General features: G+C 66.1%; 2 protein-coding genes across 3 annotated transcripts; both read right to left on the bottom strand.

The window, feature by feature from the left end:
* Window positions 1-9,762: 9,762 nt before the first annotated feature.
* Window positions 9,763-17,319, bottom strand: MST1R (macrophage stimulating 1 receptor). Its single transcript, XM_074151841.1, has 20 exons — window positions 16,075-17,319; window positions 14,745-14,933; window positions 14,536-14,661; window positions 14,286-14,456; window positions 13,905-14,074; window positions 13,636-13,813; window positions 13,402-13,547; window positions 13,126-13,287; window positions 12,476-12,569; window positions 12,144-12,371; window positions 11,913-12,059; window positions 11,678-11,837; window positions 11,502-11,594; window positions 11,195-11,422; window positions 11,034-11,114; window positions 10,778-10,959; window positions 10,595-10,704; window positions 10,319-10,484; window positions 10,101-10,237; window positions 9,763-10,018 (listed from the first exon to the last, which is right to left on the bottom strand). The coding sequence occupies exons 1-20, from the start codon at window positions 17,317-17,319 to the stop codon at window positions 9,763-9,765; spliced, it is 4,269 nt and encodes a 1,422-aa protein (XP_074007942.1).
* Window positions 17,320-19,298: 1,979 nt separating this feature from the next.
* MON1A (MON1 homolog A, secretory trafficking associated) lies at window positions 19,299-23,118 on the bottom strand. Of its 2 annotated transcripts, XM_074152274.1 has the most exons (5): window positions 22,992-23,118; window positions 22,252-22,719; window positions 21,266-22,031; window positions 21,008-21,155; window positions 19,299-20,551 (listed from the first exon to the last, which is right to left on the bottom strand). In XM_074152274.1, the coding sequence occupies exons 1-5, from the start codon at window positions 23,116-23,118 to the stop codon at window positions 20,411-20,413; spliced, it is 1,650 nt and encodes a 549-aa protein (XP_074008375.1). In that variant the 3' UTR covers window positions 19,299-20,410. The 2 variants fall into 2 exon arrangements, with proteins under 2 accessions (XP_074008375.1, XP_074008376.1); XM_074152275.1 differs by lacking the exon at window positions 22,252-22,719.
* Between the last annotated feature and the right edge of the window lie 434 nt (window positions 23,119-23,552).

Here is a 23,552-nt window from a genome sequence, read left to right as displayed (position 1 = left end):
CATGCACCTAAGCGCTCCCTGGGGTGATTGACCCCAAATCTGGGTGGGACGTGGGTGCAGAGAGCTGAGGAACAGGGGAGATGCTTCTTACTACCTCCATCCCTTGGAGCTAACCTGCCTCCGTGCCTGCCTGAGCCATGCCTGCAGACTGGGTGCTCCCACCTCACACGACAGCTGGGCACCCTCCCGCTGGGAAAGTGCATTCCAGGCAAGAGCACCTGGCCCCATCCTGCTCCGGGTGCACCCACTCCCAAAAGAGCAGAGCATCCCTGGGGCACCCTTCTCCACACCGCAGACTGGGTGACACTTTCTAGCCCACACTTGGCTCATCCCAACAGCCTCACCAAGCAAATGTGCCCTCCCTGGCACCTCTGTGTCCCCATGCCACACGACGCTGGCTCTGCTGTGCCACCCTGCCTGGCCAAGTGGTCCGAGGGGTGTCCTGGCAGCCACTGGTGTGGTGATGGGCTCGGTGTCACAGGCCGGCAGGGGCAGGGCTGGCCTGTGGGAAGGCTGCCAGTGCCAGCGGCATGATGCCAGGATTAGCCGGGAAGGGGACCCGGGCGGGATGATATATCGGGATTTTATTGCTATCTCCGCAAGTGCTCAGCTAATCTACGCTCATAAAATTAGTTCCCGTTGGTTTAGTGGGGACCCATCCTGCCGGGGCTGAGCTCTGGCACCCTCCTCTGCCCCAGGCTGGCTTGGGGGAGGGCTCAGCACATCCAGGGTACCCCACAAGGGTGGCTGCCACCCAGCCCCACATCGGGGCCAGCACCTGCACCCCACAGGTGAGAGTACCCCCGCCGTGGCAGGAGCACCCCAGCAAGAGGGTGAGCAAAAAGGGGTGAGTGCTCCCTCCCTGGGGTGCTGGAGGGGGGAGGCTGAGCGCTGCACTGGCACCTGCATGCAGCCAGTTCTCTTCTCCCCCCCCCCCCAAAAAAAAAAAAGGTGTCTAATTTGGGAGCAGAAGCAACAGCGGGTGTAAGACAATAGCGGGGAAGTGGGTGGCCGGGTGCGGATGGCACGGAGGGATGACGCAGCCACGCAGCCCTCACCAGCGGGGTCCCCTAGCCCCCCAAGCCCCAGCTCTGCCCCACGGCATGGGGTGCCACTGGCCAGTGCTCCATCTCCTGCCCCGTTTCCACCTGCAGCCACCCTGGACGTGTCCGTGCCGGGGGGATGGGGGACGGGGGGGGGAGGGAGAAGGGGGGTTGCTCTGCCATCCCGCCCCCCATATCCCAGGGGAAGGATGTGCGGGGAGGGGGAGAAAACGCAGCCGGGCCGAGATGGACGGAAATATTGCTAGTGCAGGCAGCGGGCAGGCAGCAGGCAGGCAGCGGGGAGGGAGGCGGAGGGGCTGCGCCAGCCCAGCGCTGCCCGCAAGAGTGGCCCGGGCTGGGGGAGCCTCATCGCCCGCCGGAGCCGGGTCGGAGCCCGCCGCCCCCCAGCCCCGGGGTGGGGGGGGGGTGGGAGGGCGGTGCGGAGGTGCAGCCCGGGAGGTGCAGGGGAGGTCTCGGCCGTGGCCGGCTGGGAGCGATGCGGCAGCGGGAAGGGAGCGGGCTGCGGGAGAGCGGGGCAAGGGTCCGGGAGGGGATGCTCGGCGGCGGGGGCGCGGAGGGGGCGAGGGTCCCCGGCAGCATCCCCCGCCACGGGGCCGGTCCGGCCTGCCGGCTCCCCGTTGGACGCGGGGGCAGCACCGGGGCAGGAGCGGGCCGGGGGGAAGGGGGGCGAGCCGGGGAAGCGAGGGAGGGGGGGAAGCCAGGCTCCGGCATCTCGCCGTGTCCGCGGCGCCCGTCGGGGCTCGGGGTCTGCGGGACGCGGGGTGCCGGCGGGGGCGGTGCGGTAGCGGGCAGCCGTCGGGGCGGACACGCACCGGGCCAACAAGTCCCGGGCCACCGGGAGAGAGGGGAGAGTGTGTGGTGGGGGGGGCAGACCCGGGCCAACAAGTGCCAGATCCCAGCAACGCCCCCACCCCCGGGCCCGGCCCCCCTCGCCCCCGGTTGGGGTCGGGGCTGTCCCGCCGCGGCGCCCCGCTCACCTGCACGCCTCTCCGACCGCAAAGGGGGGGTCACGGCCCGGGGCCGCCGCTCGGGGGGGGAGGCCGTGCGCCCCTCCCAGCCTCCCGCACGGGGCCGGTGCGGAGCCCAGCCGAGCCCAGCCGAGCCGTCGGTCCGTCACGGCGCGGCCCCCCGCGCCCGGCGCGGCAAGTTGCGGGGAGGAGGGGGGGGGGAGGAGGGGGGGGCGGGACGCCGGGACCCCGCCCCCCCCGAGGCGCCCCGCCCCGCCCCTGACGTCACCGCCAAACTTCGCGCCCCGCCCGTCGGGCGCGGGAGAGGCGGCCCGGGGGGACGGGGCACGCGTGGAGCTGGGACGCGACCCGGTACCGCGGCGGGACGGGGCGGCCGTGTCCCCCGGGGCGGCCCCCGCGACACGGGGTGGAGGGCAGCGCTGGCGGCAAAGTCACCAAAACCGGGCAGGGACACTGCCGTGCCCTGGGACAGAGGGACCCTGCGGGACCCCACGCCATCGCCCACACCGCGTGTAAATACCCGCGACCCCCGCGCCTTGCTCCGTTCCAGCTGCTGCCCGGCCGGGTGAGCTGGAGCTGCCTGCGGATGTCCCCTGAGCCTGTCCCTGCTGTCCCCGCACAAGCTCCTCGCCCCAGGGTTGGCCACCCAAAGGGACGCCGTGCCCCATGAGATGCGTCCTGCCAAGCCCCGAGAGCCGAGGCAGCCCCGGTGTCACGACAGGTTTTACTGAGATGGTGGGGACCGATGGGAGATACAGAGCACCGGGGTGAGCCAGGGTCCCCTGGGCTGTGCCACGGCCACTGGCCCGGGATGGGACAGGATGAATGGGATGGGGTGGGATGGATGGGACGGGATCAGTGGCAGGGGATGGATGAGATGGGACAGGAGCAGGTTATTAGTGGTGCTGAGTGTGGGCTCGATGTCGCAGGTACCTGTCCCCCTGGGGCACTAAGAGGCACCACAAAAAGGCCGATAGGTCTTTCCTCTGCACCATGATCCTGTGGGAATCGGGCAGCTTCCCTTATCCCCCTTCTGCCAGCTGCAGGACCAAAGGCCCCACTTGCTTCCCCACATCCAGGAGTTGTCTGTGCCCCCCTGGCCAAGGGGCAAGAAAGGGGTAAGAAATCAGCCACCTTGATACCCTTAACTCTGCCCGCAGGCTGGGCTTGGAGCCTAACACAGCTCCGGGGGTGCAGCAGGGGGCCCCCAGCCCCCAGAGCACCTTGCTGCTCACGAAATTCGGCACAAATTTGTGCAGAGCCTCCCAAACGGCTGCGTGCTGCGCGCTGGCATTTGCGGCCCATATGGTGCCACTTCCGAGCCGCATCCCCCTTCCCGTCCCCTCCCGCCCCTGCACCCAACAAAACCCAGCTCCCCAAAACCACCCGGCCTGCTCCATCCTGAGCTGCGGCAGAGATGCGGGCCATCCTCTCCCAGGAGCCACAGCCCCCCGAGCCCCAGTCAGGCAGAGCATTTCAGCCACCCATGGGGGACACCAGGGTCCCACCCCCAAAGCCACCATCTCCCCTCTGCACACAGGGAGACTTGCCAGCACCCCAAGGCGGAGGCAGCCCAGGGCACCCCCTGCACCCGTCCCCTGCACAGCACCGAGCCCTGCAAGCCCCGAGCCCACTGCCACCCGTGCTGGGTAATTAACGGCGCGTGAGAGCGGGGGAATTAGCAGGGCACTGTAGTTTGAGCTCCTAATCAAGAGTTTAATCATACCGGCTGGCAGCAGCGCAGCACAGTTATTAATCTTTGCACCTCGTGGGAACCTGGAGCATAACTCACAATTACCCGGCAGGCGCCCGGCGCGGCTCACGGCTGCCCGGCGGTGGCTTGTGGCACGAGGGATGGGCCAGCGCTCCTCCAACACCTGTCAGCCCGGATTGTGCCCATCGCCTCCCGGCACCAGCCTCCTGCCCGTGGCAGAAGAGCCCCAGGCTCCCATCACTGCCCACCCGCTCCCCTCCTGGCCCCAGCTCTGCCTGGGCTCTCGGGCCACCCACCACCCTGTGTACCCACCACCCCGACACCCACTGCCCCCACGCACCAACCACTCCGTGCACCCACCATCCAGTGCACCCACTGCCCAGTGCACCCACTGCCCCGTGCACCCACTACCCTTCCCACAGCTCCATGCTGAGCCCAGAGCCATGTGCAGGGTGACATGGCCAGTCTGGGGTGACATTTCTTGCAGGACCCCTGCAGTGACCGAGGCCGGGCTGCCCGAGGTGGGGCTGCCAGGGCTGGGGGCACCTGTACATACCCCTCTGCCTTGGGTGGGGGGACAACACCTGGCTATGCCCCTCTGCCTGGGGTAGGGTGACACGGGGTGGGGAACACCTGGCTGTACCCATCTGCCTTGGGTGGGAGGACACCTGGACGTACCCCTCTGCCTTGGGGGCAGGGGCATGGGGTGTGGGACACCCGGCCGTACCCCTCTGTCCCAGGCAGGGTGGAGGGGATGCAGGACCAGCCCAGCCCTGCAGCCCAGTGGCGGGGGGTGCATAGTGGGGTGCAGTGGGGTGCGGTGTGGGGGGTGCAGCGTGTCCGTGACTCAAGCGCCACGCGGCACTGCATCCCTGCGTGCTTGCCATCACCATGGCAACCGCCAGGCAATCAGCGATAATTGCGTGTGTCGGCCCGGCAACGGGGCCAAATAAACCCCATCCCTCCTTTCGGGGGGCTGGCAGGGGAGGGGAGGGATGGAGAAAACAAGGGGCGCAGGCTCCCATCACTGCCCTGTCCCTTTATTGGAGTCAGCAGCAGCGCAGGTGCGCGGTGGCCAGGCCACCTTCCCCGTAGACATCCCATGGCACCCATGCGACTTGGAAGGTGTTGAGGAAGGTGGTCAGCGAGCCACTCAGCCAGGTGGCCACACGCCAGCAGGGGGTGGCCTTGGGGGGAACCCCCAGCTCGGTTGCCAGGCGCTGGGGGAGCCACACAGCAGCATGGTACCCTCACCAGCAGCAGATGGACCCTGTGGGACCCCAGCAGCCAGCCCAGGTGGAGGGTGAGGGTGTCCATGTTCAGGCAGAAGGTGGCTTGGGGCAGCCCGTGGCCTTCCCGCACCCTGCACTGTGTAGGAGGTGCTGGTACCAGAGCCCACCACCATGCTGGTGGTGTGGCCATAGGTGTAGGTGGCGAGAAGGGAGCGGGGCAACACTAGCATAGCTGGCACCACCGACCATGGCTGCTCGTCCCTGGCCAGCCTGCTCCTAGCATGACCCGTCCCCATGTCAATGACGATGGCGCACAAAGCCTTGTACCTCTCCACCAGCTTGGTCCCCATCTCGTCCAGGGCTGGCTCTGGTCCCCAGATCCCTGCCTATGGGGGAGTGGATCAGTCGCAAAATGAGCACCTTCATCACAGTGATGTGATGGGCACAGGGAAGGTGGTCAGGGCGAGGAGTTTCACGTGCAAATCGAGTGGGGCTCCTCGCCAGGAGAGAACTGGCCCCTGGGGAGAGAACTGGCACCAGGACCAGGATGTGGCTGGCACTGGTCCTGAGCGGGTGCCAAGACGTGATGAGCCGCCCTGGCTGAGGGCAGATGCTGCCTCAGGGGCAGAAAAAGGAGAAAAAGATGTTCCTTGCAGGCTGGAAGGCTTCAGGCTAAAGAAAAGCTCCCTGTGGGCCAGCAAAGCTACTTGGGGGCCAGCAGAGTTCCCCAAGGGCCACCAAAACTCCCCAGGTGCCAGCAGAGCTGCTTGGGGGCCAGCAGAGCTCCCCAGGGACCACCAAAACTCCCCAGGGGCCAGCAGAGCTGCTTGGGGGCCAGCAGAAATCCCCAGGGACCACCAAAACTCCCCAGGGGGCCTGCAGAGCTTCCCAAGGACCACCAAAGCTCCCCAAGGACTGGCAGAGCCCCAGATGGGTGCAGGGGTGCCCTGGGCAATGTGGGTACCCCCAGGTCTGGGTGCCAGCACCGAGTGGGGAGGATGGGGGTCCCCAGGCTGGGTGGTGGGGCCAGGCACGCAGTGGGGCAGCAGGGGCCAGAGGGGGCTGGGGTGCAGGCAGACATCCCCCCTCCCCCCCCACAAGCTGCTCACAGGCATCATGAAAAAGAAAAAAGAAAACTTGCCGGTTTCTAAAAATGGCGCCGCGGCGGCCGCTCTTCACGCCCGCTCCCCAGCGCGCCGGCAGCCGCTAAAAACAGCTCGGCGCTGCCGGCTGCCTCCTGCCACCCCTCCTGGCGCCGGCGACCACCGCTCCCGCTCACACGCTGATTCGGCACAATTTTGCCCGTCTCGAACCCAGCGATTCCCCCCCTGGATGCCCTGTAAGCCACGGCGGAGGTAAAAAGGGGGCAGGTTGCCCACATGGCCAGCACCCGCTGCCTGCACCCGGCCTTTGCACCCCACTTTGCCATGAGGACCCCCAAACCGCTGCCGGCGCCTGGTGTCATCACGGTGGCACCGGCAGACGCCCTTGCAGCGTGTCCCCGGGTGCTGTCGGCAGCGGGACCGTGCCCGGCTCTGCCTGCGCGCCCGCAGCCCCACGCACGGCCACTCATGTTTTATAGATGGCTGTGATTTTAATAATTAATCCCTGCTAACGACAGCACTTTCCCCAAATAAAACATTTAAAGTGCTGTGTGTGCAAGGCGCGCTGCCGGGGTGGGACGCTGGCGGCTCTGTCGCAGCCAGGGCGGGTGGGCACGGCACGAGGTGGCACAGCATGGCATGCCATGGCCACACATGGCCACAGCTCAGCCAGGTGGGCCACCAACTGTGCCCAGCCATCCAGCACCTTGCGGTGCCCCTTACCCTTGGGTGCCCACCCTTGGGTGCCCACCTGTGCCCAGGCAGCACCTCTGAGACACCCCCCAGCTGCGGCAGGGGTGCCAGGTGAGATGCCACCCTGCCAGGTCCCCCTGCCTGTCCCCTGTGTCGTGGCGGTGTGCACTGATCCCGGCCGGCAGCAGCAGGCAGGGGCAGGCAGGGGCGGGCAGGGGTGGGCACTTACCAGCCCATGGCATTAAAGGCCGGGCGCTCGCTCCTTGCCTCCCGCAGCATAATTAGGGCAGGATAAATGCGTATTAGCATGAAATCTGTCATCTCCGCAAGCACATTTGTGAGGGGGGGGGGGGAAGGGTGCCAGCCTAAGGCAGGGGCCCTCCTCGTGCACGTCACCGTAACCGCATGAGCCTCGTCAGCTAACGAGCGGCTCTCTGTGCCACCCCACCGCGGGGCACTGACAGCCCTGCTCACACTGGGTGCCCCCAGGGCTGCCCCCCGCATTGCGGGACAGTGGGTCTGGCACCCATCCGCCACCCGACGGTGGCCCTGGGCACCCACCATGCCCCGTGCTGAGGAGGGTGGCACGCAGGGTGCCTGTCTGTCCATCCGTCCATCCATCCACCCATCCATCCCTGCATCCTGCCTGCTGGTGGTGCCCCAACCGACCGACCTGGCTGCATCCCTGCTGATGTCCTGGCACCCAGCACCCCCCAACACCGGTGCCCAGCATCTCCCAGCACCAGTGCCCAGCATCCCTCAGCACCCCCCAGCACCCCCCAGCACCTCCTGTGTCTGATCCAGCCCATAATAACCGCTCGGTGATGGGCCCTTCCTGTTGCCACAGCAACTTGACAGCCCAGCCGAAATGGTGATGCTCGGCCTCGCACGGGCAGGACTGGCACCCACGCCTGGGGCACGACCACCCCGAAACCCAGCCTGGCGGGGCAGCATGCCCCCACCACGAGGAAACTGAGGCACCGTCCTGGCAGATCCCCCAACCACCAGATGCCAGGACTCAGCCGGGCTAAAAATACCCTCCCGGGAGCGGCGGCGGAGCCGTGCAGGTGCGAGGCGCCGGCGGAGACGGACAGCTTGGCTGATGGGAGCTGACGCAGCCCCGGGCTCCGGCGCCACTTAATGAGCGGCCGAGGAGGTTTTATTTAAAGCCGGCGCCGGCTGCAGGACCTGCGTGGCCAGCAACGGACCGGGGAGTGGAACTGCCAGTGGCCATGGGGCTGGGGCATGTTTCAACATCCCCTGCCCATCCTGGACTTGCCCCGAGCATCACTTGCCTGTCCACCCATCCCCAAACCCTGCCCTCACCCCCCACCCTGAGCCCTGGACGGGCACCCAGGGGGTGATGCCCATCGCTGGCCCCCTCTTCTTTACCAATGTCTTGTTCTAGGGGATTTTTGTCCCAAAACTGGGGCAGAGGGGACCTTCTTGTTGGGATGAGCTCCTTGCGGATAGGACATCTGCCACCGCTGCCAGCAAAGAGAGCAGAGAAAGTTGGAGCGGGTGGCGGTGAGCATTGTTGGGGGGCTCAGCCATTGTCCCCTGCTCCTGGGCAGACCCTTGCCAGCCTCTGGGCGTGCCCTGAGGCATGAGATGTGCCAACTCCAGCGCAGGCAGTGGCTGAAGCAATTAGGGTGTAATTAGGTGAGGCTGATAATGACGCTTGGTCACCACACGGCAGCCCAAAGCCTGGTCTGGTGTCCCCCACCAGGGCCCTGTGCAGGCAGGGATGGTGGGCAACAGTGGGGGCACTGTGGGCTGGGTGCCATTGTCTGTCACCATGATTCCATGTCCTGGGCACTGTGTTCCCACCGGCACCTTCGTGCCGGGGACACTATAATCCCACGGCCTGGGCTCCGTGACACCAGCAACACCGTGATCCCACGTCCAGGCACCCATGAACCCCAGGACAGCCTGATCCCATGCCCAGGCACCCATCATTCCATGAGCATCACCATCCCAAGGGCACTGTGATCCCATGCCCCAGGTACCCATCATCCCATGATCCCAGGGGCACCGTGACCCCCACAGAAGAGCACAGTGCTCCCCACACCGTCTCGCACCCCATGGTCCCCTGTAGCCAGGCACCGAGGAGGGCACCTCTAGCCCCCCCCCCCCCCCAGCTGGCAGAGCTGCCGGTGGAGCCGCTGGGGCTATATTTAGCCACAGCTGAAGAGGGTGGGAGGGCGACTTTTAGGAAAATCCTTTTTCTCGGTGCTGGCATCACCTCCCAGATACAAGGGTCCCCCCTAATCGTTGGAAGCCGTGGTGGGACCCAGGGCACATAGGTCACCCGGCGTGGCAGGCACCAGGGGACAGTGTTCGGGGTGGCCAAGCCAGCACCGGTGTGCAGGTGCCCTCCCGTGGCTGGCATGGGAACGGTGGGTGCACCCTCACCCACAGCCCCCCATGATGTGGGTGCCCCCGGGGGGTGGGGACATGCGGCAGGGAGCTACTCCCACGCAGAGGGACAGGGTTGCTACCAACCTGGGGCATGGCTCCCCTCAGAAACACAGCCTCAGCCCGGGAAAAAAATATAATTAATTTTTAACGAGCGATTTGAGCAGCCAAGGGGCTGGAAACCCCACAGGAGCCCTGGGTGGGTCAGGCTACCCCACGGCACCTACTGGAGCTGAGCTGGGGCCCCACAGCACAGCCTCACCACTGTGGGGCTGAGCCTTGGGCCCCATGACACAGCCTCGCCGCCATGGGGCTGAGCCCCCCAGCACCCAGCCAGTGCTGGACTGACCCCCACAGGGCCACTGGCGTGGTGCCAAGCCTGGGGAGCACCCGGCAGGGTCTGGGTGCGAGCCGTGGGAGAGCATCCCACAGCACCCGGCTGCCTCCCAGCACCCGTCCCATAGGGAGGAGGGTGCCCCATAGCACCCGGCTGCACGCTGCATCCCCCCTAGGGGGAGCGTGCCCGCAGTGTATGGGGGTCCTGGAGACCCCACGGTGCAGGGCACTCCATCAGCACACGGCCGTGTCCTCCTCCTCTTCTTCCTCCTCATACTCCTTGTTCTCCTCATCCTCACCATCGGGCAGTTGCCCCAGGGGGACAGGAGGAAAGGGGGGGCCACGCTCCAGGTTGATGTAGGTGACGGCCAGGTTGACGTAGTGCTCACCCTCCAGCGTGGCCAGGACACGCTTCAGCTCGCCCACCAGTCCCGTGAAGGATGGTCTCTCCTCGGGCGCCGGCGCCCAGCAGCTCAGCATCACCCCGTACCTGCCCCAACACCCCAGTCAGCACTGGCAGCCCCCTGGGCCCGCCCCCCCTTCCACCCTGTCCACCCCCCAGTCCCACTCACAGGGTGTCGGGGCAGTGGCGAGGCTGTGGCAGGCGTCTCCCCCGCAGCAGGTAGCGGGCCATGTCGTAGGGGTCCACCCCGGGGTACGGCGATGCCCCCCGCGTCAGCAGCTCCCACATGAGCACCCCGAAGGACCACTGCCGAGCAGAGAGCCACCATGGGGAGGCTGGGCAGGATGGGGATGGGGGATGGGGGATGGGGACAGGGATCATGCCTACCACATCTGACTTGGTGGTGAATTTTTGGGTCTGGAGGCTCTCCAGCGCCATCCACTTGACGGGCAGCTTGGCGTGGCGGTGCTGCCGGATGCTGTAGTACTCCTTGCCAAACACATCCCGCGCCAGCCCGAAGTCAGCCACCTTCACCGTCAGTGTCTCATCCAGCCTGCAGGACACCTTTTTTGGGGGGGGGCTACCAGGCAGCACCCCCCATGCCCAGACTTAGGACCATGGGGTGACCCCATGGTGGGCTCCAGTGGGCATGGCCACACTCACATGCAGTTCCTGGCCGCCAGGTCACGATGCACAAACTTCTTCTGGGCCAGGTACTCCATGCCCAGGGCCACCTGCAGCCCAAAGCCGATGAGGTCCTTCACCGTGGGGCTCTACAGAGTGGGAGCAGTGAGCGGGGTGACCTCAGCTCCCTGCCATCTCCCCCTCCCCAGGGTGTCCCCGTACCCGCTCCTGGGCGCGGATGAATTGTCGCAGGTCCCCGTGGCGCATGTAGGGCAGGACGACGAGGGGCAGCCCGTGGCGGGGAAGGCACACCCCCAGCAGTGAGAGCACCTGGGGGTGATGGAAGCTCTTCATGAGGATGCCCTCACGCAGGAACTCCTCCACCTCCTCCACGTCCGTGATGCCTGCCAAGAGCCAAGCTGTGGAGTGTCCCGCTGCCATGCCATGGGACCATGCCATGGGAGCGGGTGCTACTCACGGTGCAGGGACTTGATGGCGCAGTGGAGCTCCCCCAGCAGCGGGTCCATGTAGGTGCCATGGTAGACACTGCCAAAGTGCCCTGCGGGGACAGGCGGCATGAAGCTGGCACCACATGTGGTGAGCAGGCGATGCCACAGCCAAACCGAGTAAGTGTGTCACCTTTGCCGATGACCTGGTGGCGGTGGGTGATGAGCTGCTCCTCAGGGATGAGGATGTCCTTCACCTCCTCCAGCAGCTCCGGGCTCAGGTCCTCCAGGCAGCAGGATGTGGACCTGAGCAGGGGCACGGGGGAGCCACCACCTGCCATGCCGGCACCGGTACCGGCACTGACACCAGCAAATCGTGCCCGTGGCCCCGCTGGGCCGGGACTGCCTGCCGTGGGCAGCACTGCCGGGAGAGGCAGAGGTGGGGTGAGGGGCTGGGCAGGCACCCAGTACCCCACCACCTGCCAGTGACACCCACTTACCCAGCACCTCCCTGTAGTCCACGCCGGGGCGTTGGACGGTGGCGGGGGGGTCACTGCGGCCGGGCTGCACCAGCAGCTCCAGGTTCTCCGTCCCTGCAGACAGCAGCATCGTGGGCAGGGGGTGTCACATCAGGTAGTTGGGGGACAGTGGGGCACCCGGTGAGTGTGGCACTCACCCCTCCTCTTCCTCCATCGCCAGCGGAGCAGCACGGCAGCCAGGATGCAGCAGACCAGGAAGGTGATGCTGGTGCCCAGGGCCAGGCTGGCGGCCAGGTCCAACGAGGTGGCAGCAGGCAGCACCCAGCCCAGCGCCTCGCAGGCGCCGTTCACGCAGATCTGGGGGAGCAGGGGCTCAGTGGGGATGAGGTGGGGGACACTAGGGTGTGGGTCACCCACTCGGGGGGTGCTTACCTCCACGGGAGCCCCATCTGGGGGCAGGTGCAGCTCGCGGGGCAGGCGGCATGTCACCTCGTTCTTCAGCACGTTGGGGTAGCAGTCCTGGCTCCCCACCGTCATGGTGATGTTCATGCAGGCGGCCACGGCATCCAGTCCTAATTGCTGCCCCCAGACACAGCACCCTGAGCGCGGGGGTTCCAGCGGTGGGATCCCCACCACCCTGGCTCACCCCGCTACCCCACGTACGTGCACCTCGATCTCGTCCTCGCCAGGCTTGAGGTGGAGGAGGCCACCCTCCTTCTCGAAGGGGAAGACCTTGGGCCGGGAGTAGTAGCGGAGGCGGAAGAGCCAGCGGCCGGCGGTGCCATCCAGCAGCACGCTCAGGTTCCCCGGCACCGTCTCCACCTTGCTCTCGAAGGGGAAGGCTGGGCTGCGGCACAGCAGCCGCTCCGGCACCCATGGGCTCTCACACTCCTGCAAGGGGGGGGTGGGTGCTGGGTGCCGGTGCAGCACGGTGCCTGGGGACAGGGATGGCAGGACAGGGCCGGGGGGTGACAGCCTCCTGCCCCGGTGCTTACCGTGGCTTCAGTCCTCACGGCACTGGCTTCGAAGCGGATCTTGGCGCGATACACCGAGTCCAGGTGGGTGCCGATGATGGTGACCATCGAGCCCCTGCAATGGGCAGGGGTCAGAGCCCCAGGGTGCACATGGTCCCTGGGGTGCACGTGTCCCCCAGGGTTTAAGATGGTCTCTGGGTTGCACGTGGTCCCCAGGGTGCATGTGGCCCCCAAGGTTAACATGGTCCCTAGGGTGCACACAGTCCCCAAGATGCACATGGTCCTGGGGTACCTGTGGTCCCCAGAGTGCACATGGTCCCCAGGGTGCATGTGGTCCACAAAGTGAATATGGTCCCTGTGGTGCACATGGTCCCTAGGGAGCATGCAGTCCCCAGGGTGCAGATGGCCCCCAGGACTAACATGGTCCCTGGGGTGCACGTGGTCCCCAGGGTCCATGTGGTCCCCAAGGTTAACATGGTCCCTGGGGTGCACACAGTCCCCAAGGTGCACATGGTCCCTGGGGTCCATGCAGTCCCCAGGGTGCAGGTGGCCCCCAGAATTAACATGGTCCCTGCAGTGCACGCGGTCCCCAGCACCTCATCCAGCCCAGCCAGGGGGACGGGGGAGTCTGGGGCTGAACCCCCCCAGGGGAAGGGAGCCCACGCACTCACTCATAGCTGCAGCTGGGGGCAATGGCTGAAACGAAGGGGTCGGGGCGGTACTGGAAGGGCAGGGGGGCCGGGAACTCCTCCCCGTCGATCCAGAGGGCCACCCAGGCTGCACCCAGGCCACCGGCGGCGGGAGCCGTGCACTGAATCACTCTATCGCCCTGCCTGGGGACACAGAGGCCATGGATGGAGGAGACAGTGGGACCGCAGGGGGAGTCCCATGCCTGTCCCTGTGCCAGGGACTCTGCTGTGCCCGGTGAGGGGAGGGCGGGGACATACCTGGGCTGCCCGGCCAGGGGGCACTCGGAGCCATTGACCATGACCCGCCAGCTGCTCCCTGCTGAGAGGTGGGTACCATGGAGCAAGAGGTGGGTGCCACCCCCCCGGGGGCCAAAGGGGGGGTGCAGGGCGCTGATGCGGGGTTCCTGGGCAGACACAGTGTTAGGTAGGTGGGTGGGTGAGCCAACCCCCCTCAAAACCCAGCCAGGGGTGACCACCAGCATGGGGCCATACCACAAAGGTGAAGCCACCGAGGGTGGTCGAACCGTGGACGCGGAAGCCAGAAGGTCCAGCAGGTTCCTCCACAGTGAGCACCACATCAGCTGGGCCCCCCACCACTGTCGGTCCTCCCGGCTCCAGCTCACACACCAACACATCCACAAAGTCCTTGCGGCGGGAAGCGGGCAGGGGTCTGTGGGGTGGTGATAGGAGGTCAGCCCTGGGCTGGGGGGCCGCCCCAGACCCCCCTCTGCTGCCATCACCCCCCCAGCACCCCCAGGCACCTGAGGCTCCTGCTCTCCTCCAGCAGCACAGCACAGCCTCGCTGTCCCACTGTCACCCGGTAGGCACTGGGGGGGCTGCGGCGGGGGTCAAGGTCCAGATGGGAGCGGAAGGTCATGCCGCAGAGTGTCACCCGTGTCCGGCCCCGCAGCGGGGCGCTCCGGGGGTGGAACTGTGGGAGAGGCACCTGCATCACGTCCAGCTCCAAAAGTCCAGTGACAGCTGTGGGTTTGGAAAGCCCCTTCCCCAAGGGGTGCAACACTCATCCCAGAGAAAGGGTCTCGGGATGGAGGAAAGGTCCCACCACGTGCCACCCCATTTGCCACCTCCCTCCCCATCCAAGTGCCCGAGGGGTGGTGGGGGTGACACCGGCGCAGACCTACGTCGGTGAGGACGGGTGGGCAGCTGTCCTGGACCCAGAGGCCGGTACACTCATGGCGGCGTGTGCATCCGTCCCCGCACCAGCCGCAGCCCATGAAGCGCTCGGCCCGCAGGCAGCGCTGGCATGTGGAGAAGTGGCGGCAGCCAGGGCCGGTGATGTTCAGGCGCCACACCTGGGGATGGAGAGCGGAGGTGAGTGGGGCATGTGGGGCTCAGCACCCACCCCTGTGCCCCCCGGACCCTTCCACTCACCTTGGTGCCGGCAGCGAAGAACAGTGAGTGGTTCTGTAGCCCCATGGCACCCCGCACCGGCCCTGGCTCCCCCAGGGAGAAGTTGGCCAAGGTGAGGAGGTAGGAGCTGGAGCGCTGGAGCACCATCTGCAGTGGGGCAGAGTGGGTGGCTGAGCACACTCCCCACCCTGCTGGGACCCCCCCCACCCTGCTGGGACACCTCATCCCACCTGGAATATGCGTCCCTCTGCTGTGCCTAGGTGGGCCACGGTGACATCCCCCGGGGTGGTGACGAAGATGGAGGTGAGGAGGACACCGGTGAGGTGCCCATTGAACAGGTCCACCTTATAGGAGGTGGCGGGGACCAGGGTGGGCTTGTTCCAGCAGCTGGTGTTGACCACTGGTGCTGAGAGGTTCACCTGCGGACAAATGCGGGGTTGGGTGCCTCAAAGCCAGCCCCAACACCGTGACCCCTCATGGGTGGGCACCAGCTCCAGCTCTGAGATATTTTGGAGAGCACCTGATTGCCCAGACTCCTCTCCGGGATGGGAAAACTTTTGGGGAAAAAACACATCCGTGGCTCCTTCCGCAGTCCCTGCGCAGCGTCAGATCCTGCCCTCCCCTCCCACCCCATCTGGATGTGGTTATCGGTGCCGGCACTGCGGAGCTGTCACCCCAAAGCCAGCCCTCCCCGTCCCTGGAGCTCAGTGGGGGGCTGGGGATGAAGGCGGGCACCAGACACCAGGGGGTCCACACTGGCCTCACACCAATGCTCAGGGCCGGGGGTCCCCTCCCAGCTTGCCCTGCCAGCAGCGTGAGTCAGCGGCAGTGAGCTGTCTGCTCCGCGTGTGGGAAGACGGGGGCATTTGGCTGCACCTTGCTCCACGCCTGGCTGAGAACACCAAAACTCGTGTCACGGGTGCTTGTCAGGACCCTGCCTGCAGAGGGGGCCCTGCCGGTGCACCCACCCATCCCCAACCCTGGCCATGCTGGGGCTTGTCCCTGGGACACGGTGTTCCTGCCCCATGGCTGCTGCGGCAGACGAGAAACTCCGGTGACTAATTGCGCTTCCGCCCGCGGTTTATTTGCCCAGAGAAGGCGGCGGCCTCGGGGCCAGGGGGGGCAAGGCAGGAGCAATGAGGCTCCGCAGCTTCCCTGTCTCCCGCACACATAAACAAGCTGGAGAGGGTGGCCATCAACAACCCGGTGGTGGGGACAGTCACCGCAGGGGCTGGAGCTGGGGCAGCCACACCGAGGAGCGGGACTTTTGGCACGGTGCCTGGCAAGTGGAGGTGTGTCCGTGTGCCAGGACACGTGTCTGCGGCACACAGCATGGGGTGCCCGGGGTGTGGAGCATGGCTGGATCCCTGCCCGCACCCTACCTCCTTGCTGGGTGGCTGGTGGGGCTGACTCACACCTGGGTGATGCCACTCTCCCCTGCCCAACCCACCCCCTGGTCCACCCCACTTTACCGGTGCTTCCCAGCATCCCAGAGCCACCTCCCCATGTCCCAGCTGACCCCCAGACCCCCCAGGGATGGACACGGGGCAGAGGACTCACGTTGTGCAGGCAGTACTCCAAGGGCTGGAAGAAGCTGAGCCCCCGCAGCAGGGGCTGGTGGCCGGTGCCGCAGCACTTCTCCATGCCCTCCTCCATGGCCTGGTTGAGGAGGCGGAGGGGGAAGGCGCAGACGGCCGAGTCCTCCCGCGGCACCTGGCTCTCGGGCCAGCTCTCGGCGAAGGCGCCGAAGAGCACTGTGTCGGTGTTGTTGATGCCGAGTTCGCGGGCCAGGCGGGTGCCGGGGTGGGCGGCGTGGGCAGCCTGCAGCACGTTGTAGGTGACGTCGCGCTCGGTGTCCCCTTCGACGCTGCGTCGCCGCCGCCGCCGCTTGGACTCGAAGCGGCAGTCGAGGATGAGCTCACGGTAGCGGCGGAGGTCGCGCTCCTGGGTGCTGAGCCGCGCCAGGCGCGTGTGGTACGTTGCCGAGCCCGGCCGCTCTGGCTGCACCGTCAGGAGGTAGACATGGTCCCTATCGGCAAAGGAGTGCACGTAGTGGATGGTGTAGTTGTCCCGGTATTGCGGCAGCACCGTCAGCCACTGGAAGTCATTTGAAAAGCCATCCAAGGTGCCCTTCAGCCTGCGGACAGACACCGACTGCGGGCTGTACTGTGCCGCCACGCTGCTGTTGACGGTGGAGCCGAGGTAGAAGGAAGAGGCGTAGGAGGTGGCCACCACGGTGCCAGTGGTCCCCAGGGGGCTGGCCACGCAGTCGGGGCAGAACGTAGAGTTGTTGGCCCTGGCCGAGTACAGGCAGTGCGTGGTTGTGATGGCCACCTTGCCGTCCCGCATCTCCAGCTGGTGCTGGTAGCACAGCCCGTGCCGCGCCGTGCCGCAGCTGTACAGCCACGGCTCCAGCGGGTCCAGCAGCAGCAGGACATTGTCCACGTCCTCGGGGCCTTCCGTGGTGGCTGGGCACAGGCGGCAGATCTCGCACTCGGCACTGCCCACCGGGCCGGTGATGAGGACAGAGAGGATGCGCAGCTCGGGGCTGGCCACCAGGATGCGGTTGCGAACAGCCACGAAGATGGCAACCGGTCTGGCGGAGAAGTTGGTGAAGACGGCCACGTTCTGCACAGGGCTGACGGCATCGAGGCTGGGCAGCACGTAGGGGACAGAGAAGTTCCTGGTGGAGCTGTAAGGGATGCGGGGGCACTGCCAGGCGCCAGCACCCAGTGGGGCCAAGGAGAGCATCAGCAAGAGGCACACGCAGCACGATGGCCCCATGCTGTGCGGTGCCACCAGCATGGGGTTATCGACGGTGCTCAGCACCAAGTTGGGTCAGGATGCGTGGAGGACAGGTCACCATCGCATCTGGCAAGGGAAAGAAGAAAGGGTTTTACCAGCTTCGGTTTGGCGAGGACCCTGGGACACTGCCACATCCAGGTGTGGGGCAGGGGGTGCCAGGGTCACCCGGGGCCAGACAGCAATGGACGCTGCCAGGAGAGGATCAGCCACACCAAACCTTTTCCCAAACACAGAATGCGGGAGGTGAAGCCAAGCTGCCTGCGGCAGGGGGGACAAATCCTGCCTGCTGCCACCTTCCAGACACCGTCACCTGTCCCTGGGGGCATCCCTGCCCTGCATGAACCCACCGAAACCCCGCCTGGGGACAGGAATGGGGACCCTGCCAGCCCCCCGGGGGCAAGGACCCCGAGGGCCCCCCTGGGGCTGGGCCGGAGATCCCCCGGGACAGCAACGGGGACAGGGGATGTCCGCGGGACTGGGCCAAGTCCCCTGCCAGCCCCCAGCGACGAGGACCCCGACATACCCCCGGCGGCGCCTCCCCCCCCCCGCCCCACTACAGCTCACCGGATCCGGGAGCCGTCCCCAACCGGGGTCTCCGTCGGGTCCGGCTGCCCCCGCCCGTCCCGTCCCGTCCGGTGCCGAGCCCTCACCTGGGCGCTGCCGTGCCGTGCCGTGCCGTGCCGTGCCGGGGCGGAGCGGAGCGGAGCGGGACCGAGCCGGAGCAGGCGAGACGGGACGGGACGGGGCAGGACGGGGCGGGACGGGGCGGAGCGGACGGGCCCTGCCCCCGGGCCGCTTGGGGCTCCCCGAGGGCCGGCGCCGGCACAGGCAACCCGGGGGTGCTCAGGGGAAGAAGGAGCCCGGGGGACACACGGTTCCCAGAGGGATGCAGGGCACCCCGGGGGGACAAGCTTGGGTGGGCACGGTGCCCGGCGGGACGCGGGTGAGAGCTGGGGCCCCTGATGAGGACACGGGGTGTAGGGCTGGCACGGTGCTTTGGGTGCCCGTCACAGCCCAGTGCCGAGCAGGTGGCTGTCAGAGGGTCCCCATGGCTGGGAGGCAGCTGCCAGCATCCTGGGATGCATGCGGGGTGGGGGCCACCGGCACCCATTGGCCCCTCTGCCACAGCCTGTGGCCCCGCTGGCACCGGTGACAGGGGCTGTCGACACCCTGACACATGAAGTTGCCGCTTTCCCGAAGCTGCCCATGTTGGCGACTCACTTCCAGGCTGGTGGAGCAACCTTCTAGGGGGTGCAGCAAGCTCAGCAGGGGGTTCCCAACCGGGGGACAAGAGAAGGGCGGGGGTAGCCACAGATTTGCCATCAGAGCCATGGGGGTTATTTCGGTTGTGCCCATTCTTTGCCTCATGTCCCTTTATCCCCCCCCCGCCCCATCAAGGGCTGCCTGTGGTGGCAGGAGGTGCCAGCGCTGCCAGGACTTGCTACTGCTCCCAGGGAGGAAGGAAGATGCTTTTTATCCCGATGCACCCCACGGATTTGCCCCTCCGAGTGCCTTGTTGCCTTCAGGCGGTGGGGCTGTGGGTCCCAGCTGTGCACAGCGACTTTTCCTCCATCCGAGCAGGGCGCTGCCTCGTGCTGCCGGGAGGACTTTGGTCCAAGGAGGGGCTGAACACGCCGAAAACGGGCTCCCCTGCCCTGGCCACCTGGCCAGCCTCAGCCCTCCCCGGCAAGGTTGTGCAAGGCCCAGCGGTTACGCTGGCCCCGTGCCTTACCCAACAGCTCCTTCCTCCGGCTGCGCCTCTCCCGCTCCCGGTTTCGACATGAGCTGGCCCCAGCCAGCTCAGCCCTGGGGTTTTCTCTGCTCCCACCCTCCGGCCTCCAGCCAGCACAGCCCCAACTGCCTCACACTGCTCCCCAGCGGCTTCCTCATACCCAAACTTGGACCAGACTTCCCCCCCAGCTTGGCCATTTGCCCCCCCCCCCCCAGTAGACACCCATAAATGTGAGAAGACTTTATGTAGGGTCCAAATAATGTTTATGAGCAAAGACAAGCGATTACACTCTGGCAGGAGCATAAATATGGGAGCAGAATCCCTGTGCTAGCCCTGCCGGGTCCTTCCCAGCTCCCTTGGTGTCTTGGTGCCACCCTGGTGGCTTTGTCCCTCCTTGGACACCGGTCCCAGTGCTTGGCAGACAGCCCCAAAACGTGGGGTCGGGCAGTGCCCCAGCATTCACGGGCGCTCAGCCCCACACCAGTGCCTGGGGACAGTCAGGGAGGAGGTGGCCCGTGTGCAGCAAGGTCAGCATAGCTGGCTTGAGGGGCTGGTTTTGGGGGGCAGGAGCCCCCGTGCCAAAGGGAAGACCCTCCTTGGGCTGGGGGGCACCAGAGCCCCATGTCAAAGGGGTCTCCAGGGGGCTGCACTTGAGCCACTCCCTTAGGGTCCACTGCCCAGGAGCCAGCACGCGAGCCCACAAGCACCCCAATAGGCACCTTGAGTCTCTCTGGGGCTGCTCTGTGTCCCCATGGGCACACGGGCAGGAAGGGTCCAGGCCCACACAGATGCCAAACAGGGGGCAAACCTACTGGGGCACTGCTCCTCCAGGGCAGAGAGATGAGCAGCGCATGTCCCGGGCCAGCCCTGTCCCCCACCTTGGTGGTGTCACCCGCCAGCTGCGGGCACAGCAGCATAGGGGTCCCCTGAGCACTGCCACACCTCCCCCCAGGACCTCCATCCCTGGCACAGCCACGGGATGGCAGAGAAAGGAGTATGCCAGGCACAGGCAGCAGGGCCCAGGGGCTCAGCTCCTCTCCAGCAACCTGGGGTACAGGCAGCCCCACTCCAGGACTCCCACAACCCGGCAGCCACAGAGGAATGGCAGCCCCCTCCCTCACCCCCAAACTGGGGGGCACTGCCTGCAGATGAGAGAAAGTCCAGCTCACCCCTTCCCCAGACAGCTGTGCACCCCAACTCTAACCCCCAGCTTGGACAGTCCTGTGGGTGGGTTTCCCCGTGCTCTGGGGTCCCACCAAGCCCTCTCCCCTGGACTCACGGCCCAGGCTTCCCCGGGGGACGGGCTCCCCAGCACAGCGGGGTTCCCCCCAGCTGGCACCATGCCCTGGGAGATGCCTGTCAGTACGTCTGGGGCGTGAGGATGAATAGTCGGTCTTCCTCCTTGCGGATCCACTTCATGAGCTTGTTGACAGCACTGATGGCACCAGCCTTGGTCCCCAGGGGACTGTAGCATACGTAGAGCTCGAAGGCGTTGGTTACCTGGGTGAAAAAAACGGGTACAGGCTGGGCACACGCCTGCACCCCACTTGGGGCTGGCCCTGCATCCTACCCCCCATGGGAATGGGCACCAGCACAGGGGCTCCAGTGCAGGAACATGGGGTGCCAGCAGGGTACTCCAAATGGGTGGCACCTGGTTTGCTCAGAAGTGGGGAGACCGAACCCCAGGGTTTGTGCCCAGAGTGGGTTTTCTCCACGGCACTGGGGAGCTCACGACAGCATGTGGCACAGCCCTCGGTGCCAGACCTCGCTGGCCTCTGCTGCTATCCCTAGCACAGGGGTACACGGCAGCAAGACTGACCCCCAGAAGGACCATGCATGGGCCAGGGGCCACCCTGGGGACCACAGAGTTGGTGCTGTGTTCTGCCACCACCCCCTCACTCCGCCACGTGTGACCAGAGAAGACAGGGCCACCTGAACCCCACAGACAGCCCTTACCCAAGCCAGGAGGTTCTCACGGGGGCCCGTGAAGTAGATGTTCTTCAGGGGACGCGAAGAGTTGTGGGCCCGGCTGTGGAGGTACTGGTAGAGCCCCAAGAGCCTTTCCTTCTCCTCCTCTCGCACATAGGGTGCCTCAATTTCGGGGCTGCAGGAACACAGCACCCCATTAGCCCCCTGGAGAAGGGGATTTATGGAGAAGGGTTGCCCAATGCCCCACCCCATGGCCTTGGCCTGATGGTTTCCTGGGGGCCTCACCTGGTGAAGAGCCCAGAGCTCTTGGACTTGTAGATGAAGTGCCGGAGGTCAGGGATGCCCACCTGGGCAACGCTGTAGAAGGGGGTGCGCAGGGCCTCCTGCAGAGCGTGGTATACCCCCCGCCGCCGCAGGCGCTCCTGGAAGCGCCGCTTACAGTCGGAGACAGTGAAGAAGTCCTCGCGGTCGGTGGAGACCAGCAGGAGGCACAGGTCCATCTCCTGCTCCAGATAGGAGATGTGGGCGTGGAAGAAGCCACTAGAGTTGAACTTGGGGAGGCAAATGGGAGTCCAGGCTTCACCCTCCCGGAAGGAGGAAGAAGAGCTGATGAGGTTGAAGAGCAGATGGAGGTCAATGGGGTGGAGGAACTGATCCTTCTTCCTCACAAGAGACACCAGCTGGTTCCCTGACAGGAGGATGGAGAAGACCAGGCTCTTGGCCTTGGCCTGCTGGAGGCTGGAGCTGACAGCATCCCGAACGCTGGCAGCCAGGGGCAGGCAGCGCACGGCACCCATGAGGAAGCTGGGATCGTGGGCCATGAGGTCCAGCAGGTTGTCAGTGATGCGCTCGGAGCCAGCTAGGAGCCTGCGCAGGTCATAGTTCTGCTTCTGCTGGAAGATGTGGTTGAGCTGGGTCCAGGTAAGCAGGCTCAGGATCTGGTAGTAGATGTAGAGCAGCTCATGGGCGATCTCCTGCTCTGACTGTCGGGTCCGCGCCACTGCCACCAGCACCAGCGGGCTCCTCCGCACGAAGACCACCTTGTAGCCATCTGTTTGGGAAGGAGTCCCCGGGAGGGCCAGGGACAGACCTGTAAGCCTGGCACCCCCGGGCTGCGAGAGAGAGCCAGACTGCAGCCTCCCCCCCAGCAACCAATCTGCCCCTGAGGACAGCTAAGGTGGCCCACGGTATCAGGAGCAAGGCCAGGCAGGTGTCACTCATTGACTCACTGAGGAGACTCACCCTGTCTCACTCCCCCCCCGGGGCGGTACCTGCGTGGATGGACCGGATGGCGTTTTTCTCGGCCTCCAGGAAGGACACCAGGGCCATCATGACACCCATGGTGCTGGAGAGGGCCTCCTCAGAGCCGTAGCGGGAATACACAGGCTTGCCCGCCTCGCTCAGCACGAAGACGTGCTTCCGGTGCATGCGCCAGGCATCCATGGTCACGTCCTCCTCCTCCTTGCCCGACAGCACCGAGTCACGGCAGGTGGTCTGCGGGGACAGCTCCAGCTTCCCCTCCTTGCTCTGCCTCATCTCCTCCTCCAGGTCGAGGGCCATGCCCGTGAGCTGCGTGCTCAGCTCACTGAAGTCCTTGCTGATCTGCTCCATACTGGTGGGCTCGGCCGGTTCCCCCCGCCTCTCCTCCGGGCTCCGCGTCGTGGCCGCCCCGTCCTCGGGACTCGTCAAGTCCTCATAGGAGCGGGTGTGCACGAACATGGCTCCCTCCTGGCCCGCCCCTGGGAACAACAGGCCATGCAGTGTCTGTCCACCTGTCCCCCATGTTGAGACAGCGGGCGGATGGAGGGTGCAAAAGGGACTGGGGTTGCAGGGAGGGACATGCCCTCCTGTCCCCATCCTGTGGCACCCATGAGTGAGGGTCCTGCTGGTGGGGAGTCACCAATGGGCCTGTCTCCCGCCACCTGTGGGGCTGTGGCAGGCCCAGCTCCCATAACAAGGAGCTGCTTTCTTTTTCCCCTGGCTTACCCCCATGGCGAGCTCTGCCCCATACCTGGCTCCGTCCCCTGTGCCAGCCCCGGCGTGGGGCTCTCAGACCGCTCCGCGTGCTGCCCATCTCCCGGCGCCAGGGACCCGTTGGGCACTTCCCAGCCTTTCTTCTTGTGGACATCCGCAGCCATTCCTCGGGGCAGGACCTGCGTGTGACCCACAGCGTCGCCCTTCTGTTCCCTCACCCACAAAACCGGTCCCAAAACACTCTGCTTTTGAGCCGGGCCGTGCCAGCATCCTTGGCCCAATCCTGCTGGCTCAGCAGGCAGCACTGAGCCCTGGTGAGACATCAGGAAAGCTGCTCTAATCCTGCAGGATTTCCTCCCGCCTGTGGCCCCAGCTCCTTTCAGCCCCCTGGGCCCCGGCACCTTTCATCCAGGCTTGGCCCCGATTTCCCCCGAGTGCTGGGAAAGCTGCTCAGCCTCCATCCGCCGTATCCCGGCGGCAAGGGTGAAGGGAGCCAGCCCCGGATGGGGCTGGGGCTGGGGCTGGTCCCCACACACCGATGATCCCAGAGGCCTCATGTTTGCAAAGGGCGGGTTTTATGGCCCTCCTTGGCCCGGAT

The sequence above is a fragment of the Numenius arquata genome, chromosome 8 (assembly GCF_964106895.1).
Source record: "Numenius arquata chromosome 8, bNumArq3.hap1.1, whole genome shotgun sequence".
NCBI lineage: Eukaryota > Metazoa > Chordata > Aves > Charadriiformes > Scolopacidae > Numenius > Numenius arquata.
Note: the sequence above shows the minus strand (reverse complement) of the source record. Positions and strands in the feature narration are given on the sequence as shown.